Source organism: Pseudophryne corroboree, chromosome 10 (genome assembly GCF_028390025.1).
Source record: "Pseudophryne corroboree isolate aPseCor3 chromosome 10, aPseCor3.hap2, whole genome shotgun sequence".
In the NCBI taxonomy this organism is placed as follows: Eukaryota; Metazoa; Chordata; class Amphibia; order Anura; family Myobatrachidae; genus Pseudophryne; species Pseudophryne corroboree.
The window spans coordinates 9,724,503-9,743,483 of NC_086453.1; the positions used below are offsets into that span (position 1 = coordinate 9,724,503).

General features: G+C 50.6%; 1 protein-coding gene across 7 annotated transcripts in view; it reads left to right on the forward strand.

The window, feature by feature from the left end:
- CROCC (ciliary rootlet coiled-coil, rootletin) overlaps positions 1–18,981 on the forward strand; it is a 175,526-nt gene that overhangs the window by 79,111 nt on the left and 77,434 nt on the right. For 5 of the 7 annotated variants that reach the window (XR_010188504.1, XM_063942095.1, XM_063942096.1 and 2 more), the window contains exon 4: positions 13,520–13,600. The exons of the other annotated variants lie outside the window; for them this stretch is intronic. Coding sequence is in view for 4 of the 5 variants with exons in the window: in XM_063942095.1 (XP_063798165.1) it covers positions 13,520–13,600 (81 nt within the window). In the remaining variant the exon portion in view is untranslated. The remainder of the gene's footprint in view (positions 1–13,519; positions 13,601–18,981) is intronic. 7 annotated transcript variants of the gene reach the window in all.

Here is an 18,981-nt window from a genome sequence, read left to right on the forward strand (position 1 = left end):
TCTCCTTGTATTCTGCCCCCAGTCCTGCGCTGTCATCCCCTCGTCTCTCTCCTCTTCTCTGTACTGTTCCTGTGCCTTGTATTGTCTCCTTGTATTCTGCTCTCAGTCCTGCGCTGTCATCCCCTCGTCTCTCTCCTCTTCTCTGTACTGTTCCTGTGCCTTGTATTGTCTCCTTGTATTCTGCCCCCAGTCCTGCGCTGTCATCCCCTCGCCTCTCTCCTCTTCTCTGTACTGTTCCTGTGCCTTGTATTGTCTCCTTGTATTCTGCCCCCAGTCCTGCGCTGTCATCCCCTCGTCTCTCTTCTCTGTACTGTTCCTGCGCCTTGTATTGTCTCCTTGTATTCTGCCCCCAGTCCTGCGCTGTCATCCCCTCGTCTCTCTTCTCTGTACTGTTCCTGCGCCTTGTACTGTCTCCTTGTATTCTGCTCCCAGTCCTGCGCTGTCATCCCCTCGTCTCTCTCCTATTCTCTGTACTGTTCCTGTGCCTTGTATTGTCTCCTTGTATTCTGCTCCCAGTCCTGCGCTGTCATCCCCTCGTCTCTCTCCTATTCTCTGTACTGTTCCTGTGCCTTGTATTGTCTCCTTGTATTCTGCCCCCAGTCCTGCGCTGTCATCCCCTCGTCTCTCTCCTATTCTCTGTACTGTTCCTGTGCCTTGTATTGTCTCCTTGTATTCTGCTCCCAGTCCTGCGCTGTCATCCCCTCGTCTCTCTCCTATTCTCTGTACTGTTCCTGTGCCTTGTACTGTCTCCTTGTATTCTGCCCCCAGTCCTGCGCTGTCATCCCCTCGTCTCTCTCCTCTTCTCTGTACTGTTCCTGTGCCTTGTATTGTCTCCTTGTATTCTGCCCCCAGTCCTGCGCTGTCATCCCCTCGTCTCTCTCCTATTCTCTGTACTGTTCCTGTGCCTTGTACTGTCTCCTTGTATTCTGCTCCCAGTCCTGCGCTGTCATCCCCTCGTCTCTCTCCTCTTCTCTATACTGTTCCTGTGCCTTGTATTGTCTCCTTGTATTCTGCCCCCAGTCCTGCGCTGTCATCCCCTCGTCTCTCTCCTATTCTCTGTACTGTTCCTGTGCCTTGTACTGTCTCCTTGTATTCTGCCCCCTGTCCTGCGCTGTCATCCCCTCGTCTCTCTCCTATTCTCTGTACTGTTCCTGTGCCTTGTACTGTCTCCTTGTATTCTGCCCCCAGTCCTGCGCTGTCATCCCCTCGTCTCTCTCCTCTTCTCTGTACTGTTCCTGTGCCTTGTATTGTCTCCTTGTATTCTGCCCCCAGTCCTGCGCTGTCATCCCCTCGTCTCTCTCCTCTTCTCTGTACTGTTCCTGTGCCTTGTACTGTCTCCTTGTATTCTGCTCCCAGTCCTGCGCTGTCATCCCCTCGTCTCTCCTCTTCTCTGTACTGTTACTGTGCCTTGTATTGTCTCCTTGTATTCTGCCCCCAGTCCTGCGCTGTCATCCCCTCGTCTCTCTTCTCTGTACTGTTCCTGCGCCTTGTATTGTCTCCTTGTATTCTGCTCCCAGTCCTGCGCTGTCATCCCCTCGTCTCTCTTCTCTGTACTGTTCCTGCGCCTTGTACTGTCTCCTTGTATTCTGCTCCCAGTCCTGCGCTGTCTTCCCCTCGTCTCTCTCCTATTCTCTGTACTGTTCCTGTGCCTTGTATTGTCTCCTTGTATTCTGCTCCCAGTCCTGCGCTGTCATCCCCTCGTCTCTCTCCTATTCTCTGTACTGTTCCTGTGCCTTGTATTGTCTCCTTGTATTCTGCCCCCAGTCCTGCGCTGTCATCCCCTCGTCTCTCTTCTCTGTACTGTTCCTGCGCCTTGTACTGTCTCCTTGTATTCTGCTCCCAGTCCTGCGCTGTCATCCCCTCGTCTCTCTCCTATTCTCTGTACTGTTCCTGTGCCTTGTATTGTCTCCTTGTATTCTGCTCCCAGTCCTGCGCTGTCATCCCCTCGTCTCTCTCCTATTCTCTGTACTGTTCCTGTGCCTTGTACTGTCTCCTTGTATTCTGCTCCCAGTCCTGCGCTGTCATCCCCTCGTCTCTCTCCTATTCTCTGTACTGTTCCTGTGCCTTGTATTGTCTCCTTGTATTCTGCTCCCAGTCCTGCGCTGTCATCCCCTCGTCTCTCTCCTATTCTCTGTACTGTTCCTGTGCCTTGTATTGTCTCCTTGTATTCTGCTCCCAGTCCTGCGCTGTCATCCCCTCGTCTCTCTCCTCTTCTCTGTACTGTTCCTGTGCCTTGTATTGTCTCCTTGTATTCTGCTCCCAGTCCTGCGCTGTCATCCCCTCGTCTCTCCTCTTCTCTGTACTGTTCCTGTGCCTTGTATTGTCTCCTTGTATTCTGCCCCCAGTCCTGCGCTGTCATCCCCTCGTCTCTCTCCTCTTCTCTGTACTGTTCCTGTGCCTTGTATTGTCTCCTTGTATTCTGCTCCCAGTCCTGCGCTGTCATCCCCTCGTCTCTCCTCTTCTCTGTACTGTTCCTGTGCCTTGTATTGTCTCCTTGTATTCTGCCCCCAGTCCTGCGCTGTCATCCCCTCGTCTCTCTCCTCTTCTCTGTACTGTTCCTGTGCCTTGTATTGTCTCCTTGTATTCTGCTCCCAGTCCTGCGCTGTCATCCCCTCGTCTCTCTCCTCTCCTCTGTACTGTTCCTGTGCCTTGTATGGTCTCCTTGTATTCTGCCCCCAGTCCTGCGCTGTCATCCCCTCGTCTCTCTCCTCTGTACTGTTCCTGTGCCTTGTATTGTCTCCTTGTATTCTGCCCCCAGTCCTGCGCTGTCATCCCCTCGTCTCTCTCCTCTTCTCTGTACTGTTCCTGTGCCTTGTATTGTCTCCTTGTATTCTGCCCCCAGTCCTGCGCTGTCATCCCCTCGTCTCTCTTCTCTGTACTGTTCCTGTGCCTTGTATTGTCTCCTTGTATTCTGCTCCCAGTCCTGCGCTGTCATCCCCTCGTCTCTCTCCTCTTCTCTGTACTGTTCCTGTGCCTTGTATTGTCTCCTTGTATTCTGCTCCCAGTCCTGCGCTGTTATCCCCTCGTCTCTCTCCTCTTCTCTGTACTGTTCCTGTGCCTTGTATTGTCTCCTTGTATTCTGCCCCCAGTCCTGCGCTGTCATCCCCTCGTCTCTCTCCTCTGTACTGTTCCTGTGCCTTGTATTGTCTCCTTGTATTCTGCCCCCAGTCCTGCGCTGTCATCCCCTCGTCTCTCTCCTCTTCTCTGTACTGTTCCTGTGCCTTGTATTGTCTCCTTGTATTCTGCTCCCAGTCCTGCGCTGTCATCCCCTCGTCTCTCTCCTATTCTCTGTACTGTTCCTGTGCCTTGTACTGTCTCCTTGTATTCTGCTCCCAGTCCTGCGCTGTCATCCCCTCGTCTCTCTCCTCTTCTCTGTACTGTTCCTGTGCCTTGTATTGTCTCCTTGTATTCTGCCCCCAGTCCTGCGCTGTCATCCCCTCGTCTCTCTCCTCTTCTCTGTACTGTTCCTGTGCCTTGTATTGTCTCCTTGTATTCTGCCCCCAGTCCTGCACTGTCATCCCCTCATCTCTCCTCTTCTCTGTACTGTTCCTGTGCCCTGTATTGTCTCCTTGTATTCTGCTCCCAGTCCTGCACTGTCATCCCCTCGTCTCTCTCCTCTTCTCTGTACTGTTCCTGTGCCTTGTATTGTCTCCTTGTATTCTGCCCCCAGTCCTGCGCTGTCATCCCCTCGTCTCTCTTCTCTGTACTGTTCCTGTGCCTTGTATTGTCTCCTTGTATTCTGCCCCCAGTCCTGCGCTGTCATCCCCTCGTCTCTCTCCTATTCTCTGTACTGTTCCTGTGCCTTGTACTGTCTCCTTGTATTCTGCTCCCAGTCCTGCGCTGTCATCCCCTCGTCTCTCTCCTATTCTCTGTACTGTTCCTGTGCCTTGTATTGTCTCCTTGTATTCTGCCCCCAGTCCTGCGCTGTCATCCCCTTGTCTCTCCTATTCTCTGTACTGTTCCTGTGCCTTGTATTGTCTCCTTGTATTCTGCCCCCAGTCCTGCGCTGTCATCCCCTCATCTCTCTCCTCTTCTCTGTACTGTTCCTGTGCCTTGTATTGTCTCCTTGTATTCTGCCCCCAGTCCTGCGCTGTCATCCCCTCGTCTCTCTCCTCTTCTCTGTACTGTTCCTGTGCCCTGTATTGTCTCCTTGTATTCTGCCCCCAGTCCTGCGCTGTCATCCCCTCGTCTCTCTCCTCTTCTCTGTACTGTTCCTGTGCCTTGTATTGTCTCCTTGTATTCTGCCCCCAGTCCTGCGCTGTCATCCCCTCGTCTCTCTCCTCTTCTCTGTACTGTTCCTGTGCCTTGTATTGTCTCCTTGTATTCTGCCCCCAGTCCTGCGCTGTCATCCCCTCGTCTCTCTTCTCTGTACTGTTCCTGTGCCTTGTATTGTCTCCTTGTATTCTGCTCCCAGTCCTGCGCTGTCATCCCCTCGTCTCTCTCCTCTTCTCTGTACTGTTCCTGTGCCTTGTATTGTCTCCTTGTATTCTGCTCCCAGTCCTGCGCTGTCATCCCCTCGTCTCTCTCCTATTCTCTGTACTGTTCCTGTGCCTTGTATTGTCTCCTTGTATTCTGCTCCCAGTCCTGCGCTGTCATCCCCTTGTCTCTCCTATTCTCTGTACTGTTCCTGTGCCTTGTATTGTCTCCTTGTATTCTGCCCCCAGTCCTGCGCTGTCATCCCCTCATCTCTCTCCTCTTCTCTGTACTGTTCCTGTGCCTTGTATTGTCTCCTTGTATTCTGCCCCCAGTCCTGCGCTGTCATCCCCTCGTCTCTCTCCTCTTCTCTGTACTGTTCCTGTGCCCTGTATTGTCTCCTTGTATTCTGCCCCCAGTCCTGCGCTGTCATCCCCTCGTCTCTCTCCTCTTCTCTGTACTGTTCCTGTGCCTTGTATTGTCTCCTTGTATTCTGCCCCCAGTCCTGCACTGTCATCCCCTCGTCTCTCTCCTCTTCTCTGTACTGTTCCTGTGCCTTGTATTGTCTCCTTGTATTCTGCCCCCAGTCCTGCGCTGTCATCCCCTCGTCTCTCTCCTCTTCTCTGTACTGTTCCTGTGCCTTGTATTGTCTCCTTGTATTCTGCCCCCAGTCCTGCGCTGTCATCCCCTCGTCTCTCTTCTCTGTACTGTTCCTGTGCCTTGTATTGTCTCCTTGTATTCTGCTCCCAGTCCTGCGCTGTCATCCCCTCGTCTCTCTCCTCTTCTCTGTACTGTTCCTGTGCCTTGTATTGTCTCCTTGTATTCTGCTCCCAGTCCTGCGCTGTCATCCCCTCGTCTCTCTCCTATTCTCTGTACTGTTCCTGTGCCTTGTATTGTCTCCTTGTATTCTGCTCCCAGTCCTGCGCTGTCATCCCCTCGTCTCTCTCCTCTTCTCTGTACTGTTTCTGTGCCTTGTATTGTCTCCTTGTATTCTGCTCCCAGTCCTGCGCTGTCATCCCCTCGTCTCTCCTCTTCTCTGTACTGTTCCTGTGCCTTGTATTGTCTCCTTGTATTCTGCCCCCAGTCCTGCGCTGTCATCCCCTCGTCTCTCTCCTCTGTACTGTTCCTGTGCCTTGTATTGTCTCCTTGTATTCTGCTCCCAGTCCTGCGCTGTCATCCCCTCGTCTCTCTCCTATTCTCTGTACTGTTCCTGTGCCTTGTACTGTCTCCTTGTATTCTGCTCCCAGTCCTGCACTGTCATCCCCTCGTCTCTCTCCTCTTCTCTGTACTGTTCCTGTGCCTTGTATTGTCTCCTTGTATTCTGCTCCCAGTCCTGCGCTGTCATCCCCTCGTCTCTCTCCTCTTCTCTGTACTGTTCCTGTGCCTTGTATTGTCTCCTTGTATTCTGCCCCCAGTCCTGCGCTGTCATCCCCTCGTCTCTCTCCTCTGTACTGTTCCTGTGCCTTGTATTGTCTCCTTGTATTCTGCCCCCAGTCCTGCGCTGTCATCCCCTCGTCTCTCTCCTCTTCTCTGTACTGTTCCTGTGCCTTGTATTGTCTCCTTGTATTCTGCTCCCAGTCCTGCGCTGTCATCCCCTCGTCTCTCTCCTATTCTCTGTACTGTTCCTGTGCCTTGTACTGTCTCCTTGTATTCTGCTCCCAGTCCTGCGCTGTCATCCCCTCGTCTCTCTCCTCTTCTCTGTACTGTTCCTGTGCCTTGTATTGTCTCCTTGTATTCTGCCCCCAGTCCTGCGCTGTCATCCCCTCGTCTCTCTCCTCTTCTCTGTACTGTTCCTGTGCCTTGTATTGTCTCCTTGTATTCTGCCCCCAGTCCTGCACTGTCATCCCCTCATCTCTCCTCTTCTCTGTACTGTTCCTGTGCCCTGTATTGTCTCCTTGTATTCTGCTCCCAGTCCTGCACTGTCATCCCCTCGTCTCTCTCCTATTCTCTGTACTGTTCCTGTGCCTTGTATTGTCTCCTTGTATTCTGCCCCCAGTCCTGCGCTGTCATCCCCTCGTCTCTCTCCTCTTCTCTGTACTGTTCCTGTGCCTTGTATTGTCTCCTTGTATTCTGCCCCCAGTCCTGCGCTGTCATCCCCTCGTCTCTCTCCTATTCTCTGTACTGTTCCTGTGCCTTGTACTGTCTCCTTGTATTCTGCTCCCAGTCCTGCGCTGTCATCCCCTCGTCTCTCTCCTCTTCTCTATACTGTTCCTGTGCCTTGTATTGTCTCCTTGTATTCTGCCCCCAGTCCTGCGCTGTCATCCCCTCGTCTCTCTCCTATTCTCTGTACTGTTCCTGTGCCTTGTATTGTCTCCTTGTATTCTGCCCCCAGTCCTGCGCTGTCATCCCCTCGTCTCTCTTCTCTGTACTGTTCCTGCGCCTTGTATTGTCTCCTTGTATTCTGCCCCCAGTCCTGCGCTATCATCCCCTCGTCTCTCTCCTATTCTCTGTACTGTTCCTGTGCCTTGTATTGTCTCCTTGTATTCTGCCCCCAGTCCTGCGCTGTCATCCCCTCGTCTCTCTTCTCTGTACTGTTCCTGCGCCTTGTACTGTCTCCTTGTATTCTGCTCCCAGTCCTGCGCTGTCATCCCCTCGTCTCTCTCCTATTCTCTGTACTGTTCCTGTGCCTTGTATTGTCTCCTTGTATTCTGCTCCCAGTCCTGCGCTGTCATCCCCTCGTCTCTCTCCTATTCTCTGTACTGTTCCGTGCCTTGTACTGTCTCCTTGTATTCTGCTCCCAGTCCTGCGCTGTCATCCCCTCGTCTCTCTCCTCTTCTCTGTACTGTTCCTGTGCCTTGTATTGTCTCCTTGTATTCTGCTCCCAGTCCTGCGCTGTCATCCCCTCGTCTCTCCTCTTCTCTGTACTGTTCCTGTGCCTTGTATTGTCTCCTTGTATTCTGCCCCCAGTCCTGCGCTGTCATCCCCTCGTCTCTCTCCTCTTCTATGTACTGTTCCTGTGCCTTGTATTGTCTCCTTGTATTCTGCTCCCAGTCCTGCGCTGTCATCCCCTCGTCTCTCCTCTTCTCTGTACTGTTCCTGTGCCTTGTATTGTCTCCTTGTATTCTGCCCCCAGTCCTGCGCTGTCATCCCCTCGTCTCTCTCCTCTTCTCTGTACTGTTCCTGTGCCTTGTATTGTCTCCTTGTATTCTGCTCCCAGTCCTGCGCTGTCATCCCCTCGTCTCTCTCCTCTCCTCTGTACTGTTCCTGTGCCTTGTATTGTCTCCTTGTATTCTGCCCCCAGTCCTGCGCTGTCATCCCCTCGTCTCTCTCCTCTTCTCTGTACTGTTCCTGTGCCTTGTATTGTCTCCTTGTATTCTGCCCCCAGTCCTGCGCTGTCATCCCCTCGTCTCTCTCCTCTTCTCTGTACTGTTCCTGTGCCTTGTATTGTCTCCTTGTATTCTGCCCCCAGTCCTGCGCTGTCATCCCCTCGTCTCTCTTCTCTGTACTGTTCCTTTGCCTTGTATTGTCTCCTTGTATTCTGCTCCCAGTCCTGCGCTGTCATCCCCTCGTCTCTCTCCTCTTCTCTGTACTGTTCCTGTGCCTTGTATTGTCTCCTTGTATTCTGCTCCCAGTCCTGCGCTGTCATCCCCTCGTCTCTCTCCTATTCTCTGTACTGTTCCTGTGCCTTGTATTGTCTCCTTGTATTCTGCTCCCAGTCCTGCGCTGTCATCCCCTCGTCTCTCTCCTCTTCTCTGTACTGTTCCTGTGCCTTGTATTGTCTCCTTGTATTCTGCTCCCAGTCCTGCGCTGTCATCCCCTCGTCTCTCTCCTCTTCTCTGTACTGTTCCTGTGCCTTGTATTGTCTCCTTGTATTCTGCTCCCAGTCCTGCGCTGTCATCTCTTCGTCTCTCCTCTTCTCTGTACTGTTCCTGTGCCTTGTTTTGTCTCCTTGTATTCTGCCCCCAGTCCTGCACTGTCATCCCCTCGTCTCTCTCCTCTGTACTGTTCCTGTGCCTTGTATTGTCTCCTTGTATTCTGCTCCCAGTCCTGCGCTGTCATCCCCTCGTCTCTCTCCTCTGTACTGTTCCTGTGCCTTGTACTGTCTCCTTGTATTCTGCTCCCAGTCCTGCGCTGTCATCCCCTCGTCTCTCTCCTATTCTCTGTACTGTTCCTGTGCCTTGTACTGTCTCCTTGTATTCTGCTCCCAGTCCTGCACTGTCATCCCCTCGTCTCTCTCCTCTTCTCTGTACTGTTCCTGTGCCTTGTATTGTCTCCTTGTATTCTGCTCCCAGTCCTGCGCTGTCATCCCCTCGTCTCTCTCCTCTTCTCTGTACTGTTCCTGTGCCTTGTACTGTCTCCTTGTATTCTGCTCCCAGTCCTGCGCTGTCATCCCCTCGTCTCTCTCCTCTTCTCTGTACTGTTCCTGTGCCTTGTATTGTCTCCTTGTATTCTGCTCCCAGTCCTGCGCTGTCATCCCCTCGTCTTTCTCCTCTTCTCTGTACTGTTCCTGTGCCTTGTATTGTCTCCTTGTATTCTGCTCCCAGTCCTGCGCTGTCATCCCCTCGTCTCTCTCCTCTTCTCTGTACTGTTCCTGTGCCTTGTATTGTCTCCTTGTATTCTGCTCCCAGTCCTGCGCTGTCATCCCCTCGTCTCTCTCCTCTTCTCTGTACTGTTCCTGTGCCTTGTATTGTCTCCTTGTATTCTGCCCCCAGTCCTGCGCTGTCATCCCCTTGTCTCTCCTCTTCTCTGTACTGTTCCTGTGCCTTGTATTGTCTCCTTGTATTCTGCCCCCAGTCCTGCGCTGTCATCCCCTCGTCTCTCTCCTCTGTACTGTTCCTGTGCCTTGTATTGTCTCCTTGTATTCTGCTCCCAGCCCTGCGCTGTCATCCCCTCGTCTCTCCTCTTCTCTGTACTGTTCCTGTGCCCTGTATTGTCTCCTTGTATTCTGCTCCCAGTCCTGCACTGTCATCCCCTCGTCTCTCTCCTATTCTCTGTACTGTTCCTGTGCCTTGTATTGTCTCCTTGTATTCTGCCCCCAGTCCTGCGCTGTCATCCCCTCGTCTCTCTCCTCTTCTCTGTACTGTTCCTGTGCCTTGTATTGTCTCCTTGTATTCTGCTCCCAGTCCTGCGCTGTCATCCCCTCGTCTCTCTCCTCTTCTCTGTACTGTTCCTGTGCCTTGTACTGTCTCCTTGTATTCTGCCCCCAGTCCTGCGCTGTCATCCCCTCATCTCTCTCCTCTTCTCTGTACTGTTCCTGTGCCTTGTACTGTCTCCTTGTATTCTGCTCCCAGTCCTGCGCTGTCATCCCCTCGTCTCTCTCCTCTTCTCTGTACTGTTCCTGTGCCTTGTATTGTCTCCTTGTATTCTGCCCCCAGTCCTGCGCTGTCATCCCCTCGTCTCTCCTCTTCTCTGTACTGTTCCTGTGCCTTGTATTGTCTCCTTGTATTCTGCCCCCAGTCCTGCGCTGTCATCCCCTCGTCTCTCTCCTCTTCTCTGTACTGTTCCTGTGCCTTGTATTGTCTCCTTGTATTCTGCTCCCAGTCCTGCGCTGTCATCCCCTCGTCTCTCTCCTCTTCTCTGTACTGTTCCTGTGCCTTGTATTGTCTCCTTGTATTCTGCCCCCAGTCCTGCGCTGTAATCCCCTCGTCTCTCTCCTCTTCTCTGTACTGTTTCTGGCTGTACTGGTGACATATATAGAGGGACGTACCACCTGTACACATCAAGGGGGGACTTCAGTGTGCAGCACTGGGCACAGGTATATGATGAAGCAGTGTTCTCGGCCTGTATGGGGGAATGCTCCTGTATAATGGTATTATTCCTCCCTGTGGAGATGAATGAAGAGGAGTCGCTGCAGATCCGGGAAGCTGCTGTAATTCCCAGAGAAGGGGCTGTGTATAAGACGCACACCACAGAGCTACTGTTCTCCTGAGCACTGGTAGGGATGGAGGACCAGGCCGAGCTCCCAGCTGCCCCTGAGGAGAAAGCCGGGGCCTATGTCAGGAGGAGAGTCCGTCGGGCAAGTAGGCACATGCTGCACAGAGATATAATACTGGAGCAGACAGGAGACCGGAGGCTGCCATGGAAACATCCGGCAGTTTCCTGCAGAACAAATGCCTGTGTATTGTATCCTGAGCCACTTCACAGGGAGGCTGGACAATGCAGGGTCCCGAGCGTCCAGCGTGTGTTTCTATTGTAGTGCACTGTGTCCCCTAGCAACGTGTAGCACCAAAGAGTTATGGGATATCTCCAGCCTGGGCAGGCTTTCTACTACTGTATTAACATTCTCATAAATGGATTTGGATTATGATACTGGGGTGCATGAAGGGTGGCGCTGGCCACTGGGGTGCATGAAGGGTGGCGCTGGCCACTGGGGCGCATGAATGGTGGCGCTGGCCACTGGGGTGCATGAAGGGTGGCGCTGGCCACTGGGGTGCATGAAGGGTGGCGATGGCCACTGGGGCGCATGAATGGTGGCGCTGGCCACTGGGGTGCATGAAGGGTGGCGCTGGCCACTGGGGCGCATGAAGGGTAGTGCTGGCCACTGGGGTGCATGAAGGGTGGCGCTGGCCACTGGGGCGCATGAATGGTGGCGCTGGCCACTGGGGCGCATGAATGGTGGCGCTGGCCACTGGGGCGCATGAAGGGTGGCGCTGGCCACTGGGGCGCATGAAGGGTGGCGCTGGCCACTGGGGCGCATGAAGGGTGGCGCAGGCCACTGGGGCGCATGAAGGGTGGCGCTGGCCACTAGGGCGCATGAATGTACGGGCTGGTCACTGGGGGGGGGGATGTAGGCAGAGGCTGGCCATGGGGGCACCAGAGGTGAGAGTGGCTGGTTACTGGGTCACATTAGTGGGGATTGACTGGTCACTGGGGCGCAGGAGGTGGGAACGGCTGGTCACTGGGGAGTAGGAGGTGGGTACGGCTGGTCACTGGGGCGCTGGAGGTGGGAACGGCTGGTCACTGGGGCGCTGGAGGTGGGAACGGCTGGTCATTGGGGCGCTGGAGGTGGGAACGGCTGGTCACTGGGGCGCAGGAGGTGGGAACGGCTGGTCACTGGGGCGCAGGAGGTGGGAACGGCTGGTCACTGGGGAGTAGGAGGTGGGAACGGCTGGTCACTGGGGCGCTGGAGGTGGGAACGGCTGGTCACTGGGGCGCTGGAGGTGGGAACGGCTGGTCACTGGGGCGCAGGAGGTGGGAACGGCTGGTCACTGGGGCGCAGGAGGTGGGAACGGCTGGTCACTGGGGCGCAGGAGGTGGGAACGGCTGGTCACTGGGGCGCAGGAGGTGGGAACGGCTGGTCACTGGGGCGCAGGAGGTGGGAACGGCTGGTCACTGGGGAGTAGGAGGTGGGTACGGCTGGTCATTGGGGCGCTGGAGGTGGGAACGGCTGGTCACTGGGGCGCTGGAGGTGGGAACGGCTGGTCACTAGGGCGCAGGAGGTGGGATCGGCTGGTCACTGGGGCGCAGGAGGTGGGAACGGCTGGTCACTGGGGCGCAGGAGGTGGGAACGGCTGGTCACTGGGGCGCAGGAGGTGGGAACGGCTGGTCACTGGGGAGTAGGAGGTGGGTACGGCTGGTCACTGGGGCGCTGGAGGTGGGAACGGCTGGTCACTGGGGCGCTGGAGGTGGGAACGGCTGTTCACTGGGGCGCAGGAGGTGGGAACGGCTGGTCACTGGGGCGCAGGAGGTGGGAACGGCTGGTCACTGGGGAGTAGGAGGTGGGAACGGCTGGTCACTGGGGAGTAGGAGGTGGGAACGGCTGGTCACTGTGGCGCTGGAGGTGGGAACGGCTGGTCACTGGGGCGCTGGAGGTGGGAACGGCTTGTCACTGGGGCGCTGGAGGTGGGAACGGCTGGTCACTGGGGCGCAGGAGGTGGGAACGGCTGGTCACTGGGGCGCAGGAGGTGGGAACGGCTGGTCACTGGGGCGCAGGAGGTGGGAACGGCTGGTCACTGGGGCGCAGGAGGTGGGAACGGCTGGTCACTGGGGCGCAGAACTGGGGAGTAGGAGGTGGGAACGGCTGGTCACTGGGGCGCTGGAGGTGGGAACGGCTGGTCACTGGGGCGCTGGAAGTGGGAACGGCTGGTCACTGGGGCGCAGCAGGTGGGAACGGCTCGTCACTGGGGTGCAGGAGGTGGGAACGGCTGGCTACTGGGGTGCAGGAGGTGGAAATGACATGTCATTGGGGTGCAGGAGGTGGGAACGGGCTGGTCATTGGGGTGCAGGAGGTGGAAACGGGCTGGTCATTGGGGTGCAGGAGGTGGAAACGGGCTGGTCATTGGGGTGCAGGAGGTGGGAATGGCAGGTCATTGGGGTGCAGGAGGTGGGAACGGGCTGGTCATTGGGGTGCAGGAGGTGGGAACGGCTGGTCACTGGGGCGCAGGAGGCGGGTACGTCTGGCCACTGGGGCGCAGGAGGTGGGAACGGCTGGTCACTGGGGCGCAGGAGGTGGGAACGGCTGGTCACTGGGGCGCAGGAGGTGGGAACGGCAGGTCAGTGGGACGTAAGAGGTGGGAATAGCAGGTCACTGGGTCGCAGGAGGTGGGAACGGCTGGTCATTGGGGTGCAGGAGGTGGTAATAGGGGTCCGCCTGGTACTGGGGTGCAGGAGGTGGTAATAGGGGTCCGCCTGGTACTGGGGTGCAGGAGGTGGTAATAGGGGTCCGCCTGGTACTGGGGTGCAGGAGGTGGTAATAGGGGTCCGCCTGGTACTGGGGTGCAGGAGGTGGTAATAGGGGTCCGCCTGGTACTGGGGTGCAGGAGGTGGTAATAGGGGTCAGCCTGGTACTGGGGTGCAGGAGGTGGTAATAGGGGTCCGCCTGGTACTGGGGTGCAGGAGGTGGTAATAGGGGTCCGCCTGGTACTGGGGTGCAGGAGGTGGTAATAGGGTCCGTCTGGTACTGGGGTGCAGTTGTTCATCTCGTCACGGACTGTTAGCCTCACAATCTGTCTATCTACTGCAGCTGGAGGACTGTCTGCACCGGAGGGGGCTGGATTCTGTCACTAATGCGGATGTGCGTACCTTGTAATGACGCCGTGTGGCGTACAGCATGCTATATAGTGTCTGTTAGTGTGCCTGGCAGGCCGGTGCTGTACTGTGTGCTGTCTGTTTGCCGGGTTCCATGTTTCAGTCAGCTGACTCAGCACCTCTTTTTTTATTGTACAAGTTGGACCAGCCCCTCCGCTGGTCGTGGGAGGAGCCTGGTAGACCTGCGCCCAATGCTATAGGTTGGAGCGAGCGGAACGAGGTGAGTATCCTACATACCTGCAAATGTCTGAACGAAATATCTTCCATATCACAGCAATAAATCCTGAGAATACAACATTCAGGGTACATGTGTCCTACTAAAACCACTATGGCCCTGCTGTCTGCCAGCTGCAGAGACCATTCATGTACATTCATATTGGAGAGTTTACTAGATGTTATTCCTGATACCTAATTCATGAAGATTTTCATTTCAGGCAGAGAATTTTATGTCCGATTGTCTGCTTTGTTATTATGCTGATAAATAATAACTGTCGGCCTGTCCTGTTATTGCTGATAAATGATGACTGTCGGCCTGTCCTGTTATTGCTGATAAATGATGAATGTCGGCCTGTCCTGTTATTGCTGATAAATGATGACTGTCGGCCTGTCCTGTTATTGCTGATAAATGATGACTGTCGGCCTGTCCTGTTACAGTGATAAGTGATCACCCATTGATATAGTCAGAGTATATGGTAGTACAGTGATATAGTCAGAGTGTATGGTAGTACAGTGATATAGTGAGAGTGTATGGTAGTACAGTGATATAGTCAGAGTGTATGGTAGTACAGTGATATAGTCAGAGTGTATGGTACATTGATATAGTCAGAGTGTATGGTACATTGATATAGTCAGAGTGTATGGTAGTACAGTGATATAGTCAGAGTGTATGGTAGGACAGTGATATAGTCAGAGTGTATGGTAGTACAGTGATATAGTCAGAGTGTATGGTAGTACAGTGATATAGTCAGAGTGTATGGTAGTACAGTGATATAGTGAGAGTGTATGGTAGTACAGTGATATAGTGAGAGTGTATGGTAGTACAGTGATATAGTCAGAGTGTATGGTAGTACAGTGATATAGTCAGAGTGTATGGTAGTACAGTGATATAGTCAGAGTGTATGGTAGTACAGTGATATAGTCAGAGTGTATGGTAGTACAGTGATATAGTCAGAGCGTATGGTAGTACAGTGATATAGTCAGAGCGTATGGTAGTAAAGTGATATAGTCAGAGAGTATGGTAGTACAGTGATATAGTCGGAGTGTATGGTAGTACAGTGATATAGTCAGAGTGTATGGTAGTACAGTGATATAGTCAGAGTGTATGGTAGTACAGTGATATAGTCAGAGTGTATGGTAGTACAGTGATATAGTCAGAGTGTATGGTAGTACAGTGATATAGTCAGAGTGTATGGTAGTACAGTGATATAGTCAGAGTGTATGGTAGTACAGTGATATAGTCAGAGTGTATGGTAGTACAGTGGTATAGTCAGAGTGTATGGTAGTACAGTGATATAGTCAGAGTGTATGGTAGTACAGTGGTATAGTGAGAGTATATGGTAGTACAGTGATATAGTGAGAGTATATGGTAGTACAGTGATATAGTCAGAGTGTATGGTACAGTGATATGGTCAGAGTGTATGGTAGTACAGTGATATAGTCAGAGTGTATGGTAGTACATTGATATAGTCAGAGTGTATGGTAGTACAGTGGTATAGTCAGAGTGTATGGTACAGTGATATAGTCAGAGTGTATGGTAGTACAGTGATATAGTCAGAGTGTATGGTAGTACAGTGATATAGTCAGAGTGTATGGTACATTGATATAGTCAGAGTGTATGGTAGTACAGTGATATAGTCAGAGTGTATGGTAGTACAGTGATATAGTCAGAGTGTATGGTAGTACAGTGATATAGTCAGAGTGTATGGTACAGTGATATAGTCAGAGTGTATGGTAGTACAGTGATATAGTCAGAGTGTATGGTAGTACAGTGATATAGTCAGAGTGTATAGTAGTATAGTGATATAGTCAGAGTGTATGGTAGTACAGTGATATAGTCAGAGTGTATGGTAGTACAGTGATATAGTCAGAGTGTATGGTACATTGATATAGTCAGAGTGTATGGTAGTACAGTGGTATAGTCAGAGTGTATGGTACAGTGATATAGTCAGAGTGTATGGTAGTACAGTGATATAGTCAGAGTGTATGGTAGTACAGTGATATAGTCAGAGTGTATGGTAGGACAGTGATATAGTCAGAGTGTATGGTAGTACAGTGATATAGTCAGAGTGTATGGTAGTACAGTGATATAGTCAGAGTGTATGGTACAGTGATATAGTCAGAGTGTATGGTAGTACAGTGATATAGTCAGAGTGTATGGTAGTACAGTGATATAGTCAGAGTGTATGGTACAGTGATATAGTCAGAGTGTATGGTAGTACAGTGATATAGTCAGAGTGTATGGTAGTACAGTGATATAGTCAGAGTGTATGGTAGTACAGTGATATAGTCAGAGTGTATGGTAGTACAGTGATATAGTCAGAGTGTATGGTAGTACAGTGATATAGTCAGAGTGTATGGTAGTACAGTGATATAGTCAGAGTGTATGGTAGTACAGTGATATAGTCAGAGTGTATGGTAGTACAGTGATATAGTCAGAGTGTATGGTAGGACAGTGATATAGTCAGAGTGTATGGTAGTACAGTGATATAGTCAGAGTGTATGGTACAGTGATATAGTCAGAGTGTATGGTAGTACAGTGATATAGTCAGAGTGTATGGTAGTACAGTGATATAGTCAGAGTGTATGGTACATTGATATAGTCAGAGTGTATGGTAGTACAGTGATATAGTCAGAGTGTATGGTAGTACAGTGATATAGTCAGAGTGTATGGTAGTACAGTGATATAGTCAGAGTGTATGGTACAGTGATATAGTCAGAGTGTATGGTAGTACAGTGATATAGTCAGAGTGTATGGTAGTACAGTGATATAGTCAGAGTGTATAGTAGTATAGTGATATAGTCAGAGTGTATGGTAGTACAGTGATATAGTCAGAGTGTATGGTAGTACAGTGATATAGTCAGAGTGTATGGTAGTACAGTGATATAGTCAGAGTGTATGGTAGTACAGTGATATAGTCAGAGTGTATGGTAGTACAGTGATATAGTCAGAGTGTATGGTACATTGATATAGTCAGAGTGTAGGGTAGTACAGTGATATAGTCAGAGTGTATGGTAGTACAGTGATATAGTCAGAGTGTATGGTAGTACAGTGATATAGTCAGAGTGTATGGTACATTGATATAGTCAGAGTGTATGGTAGTACAGTGATATAGTCAGAGTGTATGGTACAGTGATATAGTCAGAGTGTATGGAACAGTGATATAGTCAGAGTGTATGGTAGGACAGTGATATAGTCAGAGTGTATGGTAGGACAGTGATATAGTCAGAGTGTATGGTAGTACAGTGATATAGTCAGAGTGTATGTAGTACAGTGATATAGTCAGAGTGTATGGTAGGACAGTGATATAGTCAGAGTGTATGGTAGGACAGTGATATAGTCAGAGTGTATGGTAGTACAGTGATATAGTCAGAGTGTATGGTAGTACAGTGATATAGTCAGAGTGTATGGTAGTACAGTGATATAGTCAGAGTGTTATGGTAGTACAGTGATATAGTCAGAGTGTATGGTAGTACAGTGATATAGTCAGAGTGTATAGTAGTACAGTGATATAGTCAGAGTGTATGGTACAGTGATATAGTCAGAGTGTATGGTAGGACAGTGATATAGTCAGAGTGTATGGTAGTACAGTGATATAGTCAGAGTGTATGGTAGTACAGTGATATAGTGAGAGTGTATGGTAGTACAGTGATATAGTGAGAGTGTATGGTAGTACAGTGATATAGTGAGAGTGTATGTAGTACAGTGATATAGTCAGAGTGTATGGTAGTACAGTGATATAGTCAGAGTGTATGGTAGTACAGTGATATAGTCAGAGTGTATGGTAGTACAGTGATATAGTCAGAGTGTATGGTAGTACAGTGATATAGTCAGAGTGTATGGTAGTACAGTGATATAGTCAGAGTGTATGGTACAGTGATATAGTCAGAGTGTATGGTAGTACAGTGATATAGTCAGAGTGTATGGTAGTACAGTGATATAGTCAGAGTGTATGGTAGTACAGTGATATAGTCAGAGTGTATGGTAGGACAGTGATATAGTCAGAGTGTATGGTAGTACAGTGATATAGTCAGAGTGTATGGTAGTACAGTGATATAGTCAGAGTGTATAGTAGTACAGTGATATAGTCAGAGTGTATTGTAGTACAGTGATATAGTCAGAGTGTATGGTAGTACAGTGATATAGTCAGAGTGTATGGTAGTACAGTGATATAGTCAGAGTGTATGGTAGTACAGTGATATAGTCAGAGTGTATGGTAGTACAGTGATATAGTCAGAGTGTATTGTAGTACAGTGATATAGTCAGAGTGTATGGTAGTACAGTGGTATAGTCAGAGTGTATGGTAGTACAGTGATATAGTCAGAGTGTATGGTAGTACAGTGATATAGTCAGAGTGTATGGTAGTACATTGATATAGTCAGAGTGTATGGTAGTACAGTGATATAGTCAGAGTGTATGGTACAGTGATATAGTCAGAGTGTATGGTAGTACAGTGATATAGTCTGAGTGTATGGTAGTACAGTGATATAGTCAGAGTGTATGGTAGTATAGTGATATAGTCAGAGTGTATGGTACAGTGATATAGTCAGAGTGTATGGTAGTACAGTGATATAGTCAGAGTGTATGGTAGTACAGTGATATAGTCAGAGTGTATAGTAGTATAGTGATATAGTCAGAGTGTATGGTAGTACAGTGATATAGTCAGAGTGTATGGTAGTACAGTGATATAGTCAGAGTGTATGGTAGTACAGTGATATAGTCAGAGTGTATGGTAGTACAGTGATATAGTCAGAGTGTATGGTAGTACAGTGATATAGTCAGAGTGTATGGTACATTGATATAGTCAGAGTGTAGGGTAGTACAGTGATATAGTCAGAGTGTATGGTAGTACAGTGATATAGTCAGAGTGTATGGTAGTACAGTGATATAGTCAGAGTGTATGGTACATTGATATAGTCAGAGTGTATGGTAGTACAGTGATATAGTCAGAGTGTATGGTAGTACAGTGATATAGTCAGAGTGTATGGTAGTACAGTGATATAGTCAGAGTGTATGGTAGTATAGTGATATAGTCAGAGTGTATGGTAGTACAGTGATATAGTCAGAGTGTATGGTAGTACAGTGATATAGTCAGAGTGTATGGTAGTACAGTGATATAGTCAGAGTGTATGGTACAGTGATATAGTCAGAGTGTATGGTACAGTGATATAGTCAGAGTGTATGGTAGTACAGTGATATAGTCAGAGTGTATGGTAGTACAGTGATATAGTCAGAGTGTATGGTAGTACAGTGATATAGTCAGTGTATGGTAGTACAGTGATATAGTCAGAGTGTATGGTAGTACAGTGATATAGTCAGAGTGTATGGTAGTACAGTGATATAGTCAGAGTGTATGGTAGTACAGTGATATAGTCAGAGTGTAT